The sequence below is a fragment of the Danio rerio genome, chromosome 25 (genome assembly GCF_049306965.1).
Source record: "Danio rerio strain Tuebingen ecotype United States chromosome 25, GRCz12tu, whole genome shotgun sequence".
Classification (NCBI taxonomy): domain Eukaryota; kingdom Metazoa; phylum Chordata; class Actinopteri; order Cypriniformes; family Danionidae; genus Danio; species Danio rerio.
In genome coordinates this window covers 23718097-23730426 of record NC_133200.1, presented here as the reverse complement: position 1 = coordinate 23730426, position 12330 = coordinate 23718097, and the positions used below count along the sequence as shown (strand labels likewise).

Genomic DNA, 12330 nt, shown 5'->3' with positions numbered 1-12330 from the left:
GCTAAGACCAACCAAGTGCGAAATGTTCAAAAAAGATAAGATACGTTGGACGACTGGTTAGTGCTGAAGGAGTCAAAATAGACCCTAAAGATTTGGATGCTGTACAAGCCCTAAAAGCAAAGAAACCTACCACAGTAGGAGAAGTCCGAAGGATTTAGGATTTCTCAGCTACTACAGAGCTTATGTTCAGGATTTCTCTCGCATTGCCAAGCCAATATATGATCTTTTGCAAGTAAAATGCGGGACAGAGCCTATTAAAACAAAATCTAAGGCAGATAGAAAAAAGAATGTTACCATCAAGAACACCTATTGAGTGGAAGGAAGAACATCAAAAGATACTGTGCTAACTAGTTGAAGCTTTGACTACTCCACCTATCCTTGCATATCCTGATTTTGACCTGCCTTTCACACTTCATACAGATGCTTCAGAAAAGGGACTTGGAGCGGTACTTTATCAACGGCAAGTTGGAAAAATGAGAGTCATCGGATATGATCAAGGACATTGACACAGGCAGAACGAAATTACAGACTCCATTCAGGGAAGCTTGAATTCCTTGCACTTAAGTGGGCAATCCGTAAAAAGTTTCGGGACTACTTATTTTATGCCCCACACTTCACAGTTTATACAGACAACAACTCTCTGACCTACATAATGAGTACTGCCAAACTTAACGCTGTGGGGTATAGATGGGTTGGAGAACCGTCAGATTTTTGGTTTGATATTAAGTAAAGACCTGGGAAGGTGAATGTGGATTCAGACATTCTTTACCGATGCCCACTAAGCATCGACCAGTACATCACAGAGTGCACAGAAGAGTTATCTAGTGAGATTGTCAAAACCACATGGGAGGGCACTAAGGCTGCTGAACAAAAGGGTGTTGCTTGGGTCGCTGCTCTTAACCAGGCTCAAGAAGAACAACTTGAGAATGATGCTGGTGAAGTCTTAGGAAAGCTAAGTTATAATGAACTACGGAAGGCACAGAGACTGGACTCAGCTATTGGTGAGATTATTAGAATGAAAGAGTCTAAAGCAAGTCTCACTAATGACATGAGGCAAAGAGCCATTGGACCTGTAAACAAAACTTATGCACAAATGGTCAAGACTACACCTGGATGATGGATTATTGTACAGGAGAACTGAGAAACGACATCAATTTGTTCTGCCAGCTCAATACGAGCAGTTAGTATTCCAGCACTTACATAATGACATGGGTCACGTGAGGGTAGAGAGAGTCGTAAACCTAGCAAGAGACCAATTCTTTTGGCCATTCATGAAAAAAAACATCGAGATATATGTTACACGAAAGTGTCCTTGCATCAAACAGAAAAGGCCAGCTATACCCGAGAGAGCTCCAATGGGTAGTATAAGTACTATCTCCCCATTTGAATTAATATCAATAGACTATCTCCATTTGGAACGTAGCAGAGGGGGTTATGAATATATACTAGTCCTGGTGGATCATTTCACAAGATTTGCTCCGGCATATGCAACTAAAAATAAGTCTGGAAGAACAGCAGCAGAAAGAATTTTCAACGACTTCATTCCCCGGTTTGGATTTCCAACTAAACTACATCACGATCAGGGTAGACAATTTGAAAATGACCTCTTCAAAACCTTGCGATAACTGTCAGGAATGAGCCATTCAAGAACTTCTCCATATCACCCTCAGGGCAATTCTGCTGAGAGGTTTAACAGAACACTACTCCAGATGATGAGAACACTGGCAGAGAAGGAAAAGGAAAAATGGAAGGAACATTTACCACAGATTGTGCATGCGTACAATTGCACACGACATGAAGCAACACGATACTCACCGTTTTACTTACTCTATGGACGACACCCACGGCTACCCATTGATCTTGTGTTCAAAGTGACTAACGAAGAGAAAAATGATGATCCAAGAGGATATGCTAAACAGTGGGCAAAACGAATGACAGAAGCTTACAGAATCGCTTTAGAGAACAGTAAGAACTCAAGTGCGAGAGGAAAATTGTACTTATGATATGATAAAAAGTCCAGAGGAGTTATCCAACAGCCTGGTGACAGAGTACTCGTAAGAAACCTAATTGAGAGAGGTGGACCAGGAAAATTGAGATCATATTGGGAGCAAACTGTATACGTTGTCAAAGAGCAAAAAAAATAATGGACCAGTTTACCGAGTGGTTGCAGAGATAGACAGCTCAAAATCAAGAGTTTTGCACAGGAATCTGCTTCATCAAGTTAATGACCTACCAGTAGAAATTCCAGAGGAAGCATCTAAACAGAGAACCAAAAGAAATCAAACAAAACAAAATGATGAGACAAGATCACCCTTTTGATACTGATAGTGATGAGAATCAGGATGATGAGAACTATTATTGGTTGAGGGCACGACAAACACAAGAGAACAACCAAAGAGTCATCATTAACCAACCAGCTGATGAACCTACCTGTGATCCTCCACAACGACAACCTGAAAGAGAAAGAAAAAGACATCGGAGAACACAACCTATAAAGAACAAGAAACCTATCTGTCATCTTTTGCGACAACAATCTTGTGAACAACCTGAAAAAGAAAGATTAAGAAAACGGACAGAGATTCGAGAAGAACAACCTATAGAAAATGAGAGGCTTACCTGTAATCTTCCTAATGAGAATGAGCTTACCTGTGAAAGACAAATGACATTGACAGAGACATTTACAGGACAATCTGAATAAAAAGAGGAACAAGTTGAAGAATGTAGTCAGATATACAAAGGTGATACACCTAAGCAAGAGGCTCTTAAAATACCTACCTTGAGTTCAGAGGAAACTGACCAAACTAGCCAAGTTCGAAGATCCACACGTGACAGAAGACCCACATCTAGACTAACTTATGAAATGCTAGGTCAGCCAGAAATTCAGTCATACCCAACAGTAAACACTTTAGAGACTTATGAGATATATCAGACACCACATTGGGGGTTACCATCCTACCAAACTACACCTTACCTTACACCTTGAATTAGTACAGCATATTCCTTTCTTACGGCACAAGTCACATTTCCATTTTGGGTAGCTCCTATGATAATAGGGTACTAAAAAATTAAGGATAAAAGTTGTTATGATGAGAGATTATTCTGGCAGGAGCCATCTTTTCTTTGTTGGGGAGTGTGTGATACACCATTGTGTATCCACAGTAGTAATTTGGATTTTGTCATTAATGTCCCTACTGAAAAAAACAGCCTAAACCAGCCTAGGCTGGTTGGCTGGTTTTAGCTGGTCAGCCAGGCTGGTTTTAGAGGGGTTTTGGCCATTTCCAGGCTGGTTTCCAGCCATTTCTAGGCTAGTCAGGCTGTGAGATGACCAGCTAAAACCAGCTTGACCAGCCTAGCCAGACTGGGAGCCCAGCCAAAACCAGCTATGTCCAGCTTAAACCAGGCTGGTCAAGCTGGTTTTAGCTGGATTTAGCTGGTCATTTTCCAGCCTGACCAGCTAAGACCAGGCTGGAAATGGCTGGAAACCAGCCTGGAAATGGCCAAAACCCCTCTAAACCAGCCTGGTTGACCAGCTAAAACCAGCCAACTAGCCTAAGCTGGTTTAAGCTGGATTTTTCTGCAGGGGTATCTATTTATTTATGTATATACTGTAAAAGCCATTTATTATCACTACTAATGACTGGGTTTGAAAAAAAATAACATCAACAGTTGAGAAAGCATGCACTGTGGGTTACCATGGCGATACTTGTTGTGTTTACTTCAGATGCTACTAAGCTGCGCCTGAGGAAAGACACTGAAGATTTCTTGTGATTTTTGTTTCTCCTGATAATTCAGGTATGTATCATAAAAAAGTCAATATGTTTATTATAATTCATGTAAAACATGTGAGTACACAAGTGAATAGCTTATTTATAGTTGTTAATTGAGAGGAGTGATTCAGATGAAAGTACCAGTAAAATGATATTATATGAATTATAACTGACTCCCTAGTAAATGATATGTATTTTATTCAGTATGTGATAATTGAACAGAAAGTGACTTATTATTTGTTTATATTGGTTTTATATTTGTTAATGTATAAAGTTTATGAGAGTAGAGAGTAACATTGGTAATTGGTGTCAAGTGTAACTGTTACAATTTAAATTATACAAATAACAGACGCATGATTGTTCAGTGAGTTTAGTAGTCTTATGGTAAATGGTTATATACAGAGGTATTTACAAAGAAAGAAAAATTAAATAGATGATTGACAAAGGATTTAAAGTGTAATCTGTGTGCTACTGATAAATATACAGAAAGTATCATATTTATGTGTTAATGAGAGTACAGAGTGTATAAGTATTTGAATACTTCATTGTTGTAAAAAAAGACAACAAAACTGTATGTTTGATAAAATGAAACATGATTTGTGAGGATATGCTTGCTATACTATGACTGTTAATAATCAGATGCTACTAAGCTGTGCCTGAGGAAAGACACTGCAGTTTTCTTGTGATTTTGTTTCTCCTGATAATTGAGGCACTTTAATCTGCCTACGAGTTCCGCGGCCGGGACCCGTAACAGGCAAAGATGGAGCTGAAGATCCTGGCATGATATTGATCTGCAGTAGCCAGGCATCTCACCACTCTGTCAGTCCAGTCGTCTTCCGCTGCATCCAAAAGAGCACAGATCTCGGCATTCCTGACCACTGGTTTCAGTGCAGGCATGACCTCTCTACGTAGCAAGCCGCTCGGTAATGGTGGCTTACATATAGGTAGACTGTACAGGTCTCGCAGCAGCATCTCAAAGCTGTCATCAGCTATCGAGAAAGACCGTGACCGAGTCAGCTTAATCCCGAGTTCCCGCTTCAGCTTCATAATGTGTTGTACTAAGTCTAGAAACATCGGCAAGTGGTCATTTTCTGCCCGTGTGTGGAAGTTAGCCAAGAACAAGATTGGCAGCTCACCAACGCATGTTGGGGCCAGGATAGCACAATGCAACTCATCGTCAGTTTCATCATCCCATTCCTGATGTGCAATGAGGAGAAGATACCCCCAGAAGAGGGCAACTACGTAGGCCGGATAAGTACAGGGCATGGTTTTTGCAGCAGAGTGTGCATTGCTAAAGGCTGATGAAATGTAGTCATCCAAAGTGGGCAGGAATGCGTTGGTGGCACCATAGCATTTCTGGATTTTTCAAACGCCCTGATGCATCTCTATGCCACATACAGAAGCATTCTTGCAGAAGCTAATGTAAGCTTCTGAGCCGTAACTATCTAAAGTCTTCATATTCTGGCCAAACTGAGTCTTGGCTGCATGTGCCACTGTGCTGACCACACGTCGGCGAAAGTCTGCCATGTCGATGTCCTGTTGGTTAGGTGGGATTAGAAGTGAGGCTTTATAATCGCCCCCGTAAGCCATAACGAAGTAGTGAAGTCTGAACTCTCGAAGTGCATACCTCATTTGCGGGATGTAGGTCAGCATCCAGGTATACTGATTTAGGCCCTCAATGCCACCCTGTTGCCCCTCCCAGTGGTATGTTCCTTGGCTATAAGGTAGATAGAAGAAGCCCTGCTCATAGGCCAATTGAGTCTTCCTGAAGAAGTTCTTGACTCCATATGCAGTATCTAGGATGTCAGAACACAGTGGCTCAACCGTCTCGTGTCGAAAGTTTCCGCACCACCCGGAGACATCAAAATTGATGCATAATACTTTCCAATCTTTGTAGAGTGATGTCAAATGCCAGAATGAGTACAAACGTTTGACAAGTGATAGATTGTCAAGAGTCATCGCTTGGTCCTCGTAGTACTGGTCAAGCAAATGCTTGACATTCTCTTCCTGCACACATCCTCTATAACGGTCCTGGTAGGTCTTGCACCCAAATGGCCGACCCTTGACTTTCAGCTCTTTCTCCTTGGGCACCAGCTTCACTGCTAAGTAGTTTAGCACATCTTCCATCTCATCCGAGCAGTGTTGATACTGTTGTAGATATCCGCGGATATTTAGTTCCTCCTCACTGTGAAGGAGGTGCACTAACAGCAAGCGGGTCTCGTTCCAGTCGAGAGTTCTGGCCTCATTCTCGATGTAATATGCGATGGTGGAATTGCGCATGACAGAAAGAGTCTTGTCCTTCAAGTATTGGGTATAATGAGACAAGTAATCCATCTCTAGTATTTTCTCCAAAGTCACGTATACATACATATCACTTGACACCGCTCCGAACTTCCGTGCCAACGTAGGTGCTTTGGGATCCCACCCCAGACGATGTGCCTCTGTGAGTATCCGAGGTGCACCTTCTTCAAACGTTACTGGAGGCCATTTCCCGTGCTTAATGATATGATTCTTGATCAGTTGCTCCAGGGACAGATTACGTGTCATCTGTATTGCGTAATAGTTCACTTCCGTGGAGACTGTGGCTCGTTCTCGTGCTTTTGCAGCAGTGGCCTCAATGTCAATTAACGAGTGTCCTGGAATCTTGATTAGACCAGCGAGCTTGTTGCGGAGTGGCGTGCTAGCTGCTTCCAGGACAGATTCGATGCTCCCTCCGTAGTAATAATAGCCTGATGCCTCAAGCTCAGCTGATATACTGTTCCGGAGCGTGGTATTTTGCCACTTCTCCTCCATCGCAAGCGTCTCAGCTACCAACAACCCCTCAAGTGTTCGAGCAATCCCAAAATAGTCTGCATGAGTTGCTGCCAGATGTGAAATAGCACGCAAGAATTCTGTTGAGAGGTCATAAGCGTCTGATTCATAGCATACACCACTGGAAGCCGTAATGAGCAGCAGACTTGAGAGAAGGTCACAAATCTTGTTATGAATCAACAGTATGTATGCTATTGGCAGGATCCATAGGGCCTGCTGGTAAGTGAAGCATACAACCTCTTTATTCCAACATGCTGTTAGCTCAATAGCCGGAAGACTCCATGTGGTAGCCTCTTTTAGCTGAGTTGGATTATTTCTGAACTGTTTTGAGCGCAATCGAGGCTGCAGTGCCCCGGAGAGCTCCACAAACACTCCGAACTTAGCCTTAAGATATACTAGATTGCGGAAGAGAATCGTACTTGTGCAGGTCTCGTGGATCCATCTCGAGAAGGAAGCTTCATCCGCTTCACGATGGATAAGCAACGTACCGGACAAGAGATGACTGTGTTGATACCCCAGATTCTCTTGTATGAGACACATCACGCACGGAGTGTTGTCATGTTTCCATGGACACTTCTCCTTATGTTTGGTCAGGACATCCTGTAAGATGAAGGGCCACAGTGTGCCCTCCAAGCAGGCTTTCCGGAGATCATCCTTAGAGTGATGTTGAAGGATGCGCTGCACAGAAAGGAGGTCATCGTCATCCAATCGAGCGAGGAAGCGTCTAGCAGTTGTAGTGCACAAAGCCACATCGAGTTTCTTGGTGTTCACCAGGAGCTCGGGGGAAGTTTGAGCAGAACGGAAAATTGTTTTGCTAAACATTCTTTGGGGTATCTCCATGAATCTGTTACGGGTCCCGGCCGTGGAACTCGTAAGCAGATTAAAGTGCCTGAATTATCAGGAGAAACAAAATCAAAAGAAAACTTCAGTGTCTTTCCTCAGGCGCAGCTTAGTAGCACCTGTTTATTAACAGTCATTGTATAGCAAGCATATCCTCACAAATCATGTTTCATCTTATCAAACATTGTAACACTCGTCTTTAAATCAACGGGATGCACAAGAAAAAATAAAAGATATGGTTCTATTCTCTAGCATCTGTATTCAAATTTTATCATGGATTGAGCGATACTTTATGTATTAGAATCACAAATGTCTCTGAACAAGTCCTAACAATGAAACAAAAACACAAACAACATTTATACAATAACATAATACAAAAATGATGTGGGTGTGTATATATGTATGTATTTATATGTGCAAAGTCCAAAGTCTGTGGATGAGAGTATGTGCAAAATGGATTTTTCTCACCAGAAAAGTTTGAGTCCAGATAATTGGTACCATCTGAAGTTGCAAATGTCCTTTTAGGATAGTCTTTACTTTGGTCCTGCAAGACTAACAAGTCCAAAAAGGGCAAAAAATCCACACAAACGATTGTCCTTCGCACACAAAACAAGAAAAAAGGTAGAATTGGCAAACTCTGGCTGTTTCTCAATATGTGTTCTTCAGCGGTCTTGCGTCCTCGTGTTCTCGTGCAACGTCATCATCAGCTGCCTAAGTTCAGTTCCAATACTCAAGACCGCAAGTACGGATGCGTGAAACTTCCCGGATGTGTTCTTGATATCGAGGACGCACTGATGCAGACTTGAGCAGCGAACTCGCTCTGGAAGTCCCAGAAGTCATTGCGACTGGAGGTTGGAAGCGCAGCATTTTATTTTGATTTATTATTAAAGTTCAGAGATATCACTTATTTACCTAAGGAGTTTCCCTAAATGAAACGGTGAAAGTAAACATTGACATGGATATCTTAATAAAGGAATAAACACATTAAGGGTGTTTGTTTGCTAAAATTCGTATTAAAATCTGTTTTATTTATAATGTGCATGATATATTTATAATGTTTTTATGCAAAGTATATATTTTGAACAGGGGGGAAACAATAAATCGTTGTATGAATGCTGTAAGGTTTAAATAATTTACTATTTAAAACGCGTGAAGTTCATGTGACCATCAGGAAGAACGCAACATCCCATTTCTCAAAGGACGCGTTCTCTGCCCTCGCGGTCTCCTGAGTTCGTTCTTCCGAGGACACCTGGCAAGACCGGTCTCCACAAGAACGCAAGTCCTATCTCTGCGTTCTTGGAATTGAGAAACAGCCTCTTACTCCATGTACTCCTCTGACTTCTTCAGATGACACCGTGAGAAATGTCCAGGTGCCCTCTATCTCCCCCTTGTGGTGTGTATGTTATGTAAATGTGTATATATAGAAAAAGAGCAACAGAACAGGAAATAGAACACCGACACATTCACCATATAACAGAAAGCATAACTCAATTATGTAGCAGCGCTACAATGGAGACACTCTATAAGCTCTTGATGTTACTGGAGTGTGGTCTGTGAGGGTGATTTTGTGTTGATAAATCGATGTATGCCCAAGTTTTTCTAAAGTGGTAATTGGCCATGAAGTAAACAAGTCTCTTACTTCTTCTGGAAAACAGATGTTTGGTGTGTCAGATGGATAAGCCACTTTTGGTTCATAGTCAGGTGGAACTGCACAGTACAGGTGGAGTGCAGCATGTCTCACTGAGCAGGATGGACTTACAGGCATTTCCTGGGAACAGGGGGTTAAAACAGACATGAAGGGGAAGTACTCAAAGTCTTTTCCTCTTCTTATACCATATCTCCCTTGTTCTAAATCCACCACCACTCTGGCGAGCTTCGGAAAGTCAAGTCCAATGATAACAGGAAAAGCCAAATGAGAAACTTTCATAATGAAGGCTCCAATCTCGTACTTTCCTCCATGCCACTCAACACTCATTAACTGATAATCCCTAGAATGGTGTATGGTTCCATCAGCCATGATGAATTTCTGAGAAGATAAGAGTCTTTGATGCTTCAACTCTTTTACATCTTAGTCTCTTCCACACACTCTCTTGAATTTAGGTAAATGTACTACCTGTGTCCAGGACGGCTGTTATCTCCCGTCCATTCACTTTGATGGTTACTCCCAACAAGAAGGATGTTGGATGATGTTGGGTTAAAGTCACACCAGCCAGATGTTTACGTGAACCAGCTTCAGATGATTTCTTGGTCTTGTTTCTTTCATTACTACTTTCCGTTTTCTTCTAGTACTCCTTTGTACCCATGCAGTCCTTTTCCACCAGAGCTCCCACTTTCACCAGTTGACTAACAGTATTAACTGTCCCCCTCAAGCATCCTTCAACTCTGGGGTTGATGTTATTCAGAATCCTATTCACCAGCTCTTCTTCTGAAGCATCTGTTTTCCATTTCAGGCATAAAGCACGATAATTGTATGCAAAAATCCCTAAGCCGTTGATTGGGCTGCTGTACCATATTTCTAAGTTTTTCTTCTACTTCAGACATATAGTCAGCTGGTAGGAATGCATCCATTAATGCTCTTTTAAAGGATTTCCAGTCTTTCAACTTTTCCTTTTCAGCCTTCCACCAACTTAAAGCTTGACCTTGCAGGACAGTGCTATGTGTACCCAATAGCTCTAGATTGGACAATGGTCTCACCTCTAGATAGTCTTCACATTTCTCTATGAAGTTGAATACATCAGCTGTCTCACAGGTTTCACAGGTTTCACCAAAAGAGGGGAATTCCAGACATACCGGAGGTCGAGCGAAAAAGGAGGATGAACCAGGTAAAACGTTAGCGTCAGATTGTGTCTGGTGACCTGAGGAACTAGGGAAACAGAAACATGGTAAGTAGCATTAAGATGGTTGGGTTATAGGTGACTGTGCAGCAGAAAAAAAATCCGAATGGGTAACATTTGTCTGTCTAGTTTGCTTTCTAGAAGGAAAAGGGGTGCTAGTGGAGTAAATTTGTTTAATTTTACTTTCCCATTTTTCATCTCTCCTTAGAAAACAATCAATGACAGCTTTTTCTAATTTCTTAAATGAATCCTCAAAGTTTTCTTGCATACTGTTCAAACGATCATCTAATGCTTGTCTAAAGTTTGTTTCACGATTCACTGTACTCTCAAAAGCTTGGTTAAAGTCATGTTCCATATTTTGAACTTTATCAGAAAGGGCCAATAAATCCTCCTTTAACTGAAAGACTTCATTAATTCCTTGATTACCCACTTCATCAGAAACAACATCAGCAGTTTGATCATGATCCGATATATACAATGAACTAAGCATTGATGTTAATTGTTCAGTTGGATTACGTCTAGTTGTAAATTGTTCACCTGTATAATCAGTTTCATTTCCTTCACTTGAATCAACAGTGTGTATTACATGGTTAATTTGTGGTTCTGTAATTTCAACTTCATCCACAGTTGTATTTGCAGTATCCATGATAATAAATGAAACAAAGAATTAGGACTAAATATAGAATTTCCCTGTACTGGCCACCACTATGTAACACTCGTCTTTAAATCAACGGGATACACAAGGAAAAAAAAAAGAAATGGTTCAATTCTCTAGCTAATTTTATCATGGATTGAGCAATACTTTGTATTAGAATCACAAATGTCTCTGAACAAGTCCTAACAATAAAAAAAAAAAAAACATTTATACAATAACATAATACAAAAATGATGTGTGTGTGGGTGTGTATATATGTATGTATTTATATGTGCAAAGTCCGTGGATGAGAGTATGTGAAAAATGGATTGCTCTCACCAGAAAATTTTGAGTCCAGATAATTGGTACCATCTGAAGTTGCAAATGTCCTTCTAGGATAGTCTTTACTTTGGTCCTGCAAGACTAACAAGTCCAAAAAGGGCAAAAAATCCACACAAACTATTGTCCATCGCACACAAAACAAGAAAAAAGGTAGAATTGGCAAACTCTGGCTGTTTCTCAATATGCGTTCTTCAGCGGTTTTGCGTCCTCGTGTTCTCGTGCAACGTCATCATCAGCTGCCCAAGTTCAGTTCCAATACTCAAGACCACAAGTATGGAGGACGCGTGAAACTTCCCGGATGTGATCTTGACATCGAGGACGCACCGATGCAGACTTGAGCACCGAACTCGCTCTGGAAGTCCCAGGAGTCATTGCGACTGGAGGTGGAAAACGCTACATTTTATTTAGATTTATTATTAAAGTTCAGAGATTTAACTTATTTACCTCAGGAGTTTCCCTAAATGAAACGGTGAAAGTAAACATTAACATGAACATCTTAATAAAGGAATAAACACATTAAGGGTGTTTGTTTGCTGAAATTTGTATTAAAATCATTTTTATTCATATTGTGCAACATCGATTTTTAATGTTTTTATGCAAAGTATATATTTTAAAAAGGGGAAAAACAATAAATCGTTGTATGAGTGCTGTAATGTTTAAATAATTTACCATTTAAAACACGTGAAGGTAACGTGACCATCAGGAAGAACGCAGCATCTCAATTCTCAAAGGACGCGCTCTCTGCCCTCGCGGTCTGCTGAGTTCGTTCTTCCAAGGACACCTGGCAAGACCGGTCTCCACAAGAACGCAAGTCCGTTCTCTGCGTTCTTGGAATTGAGAAACAGCCTCTGTCTCCATGTGCTCCTCTGACTTCTTCAAATGACACCGTGAGTAATGTCAAGGTGCCCTCTATCTCCCCCTTGCGGTGTGTAGTCTTCTTCTTGGTTTTATGGCGAGTTGCGAACCAACTTTAAAGGTGCATATCGCCACCTACTGTGATGTAGTTTGTGGTGTGTATGTTATGTAAATGTGTATATATAGAAAAAGAGCAACAAAACAGGAAATAGAACACCGACACATTCACCTCACCTCATCCCTTCAA

At 41.2% G+C, this 12330-nt stretch overlaps 1 protein-coding gene across 1 annotated transcript; it reads right to left on the bottom strand.

Moving 5' to 3' along the window:
- Positions 1-2373: 2373 nt before the first annotated feature.
- Positions 2374-12219, bottom strand: LOC141380961 (uncharacterized). Its single transcript, XM_073943150.1, has 2 exons — positions 12010-12219; positions 2374-8667 (listed from the first exon to the last, which is right to left on the bottom strand). Exon 2 carries the CDS (start codon positions 7416-7418, stop codon positions 5133-5135), a length of 2286 nt encoding a protein of 761 aa, XP_073799251.1. The 5' UTR covers positions 7419-8667; positions 12010-12219; the 3' UTR covers positions 2374-5132.
- Positions 12220-12330: the final 111 nt, after the last annotated feature.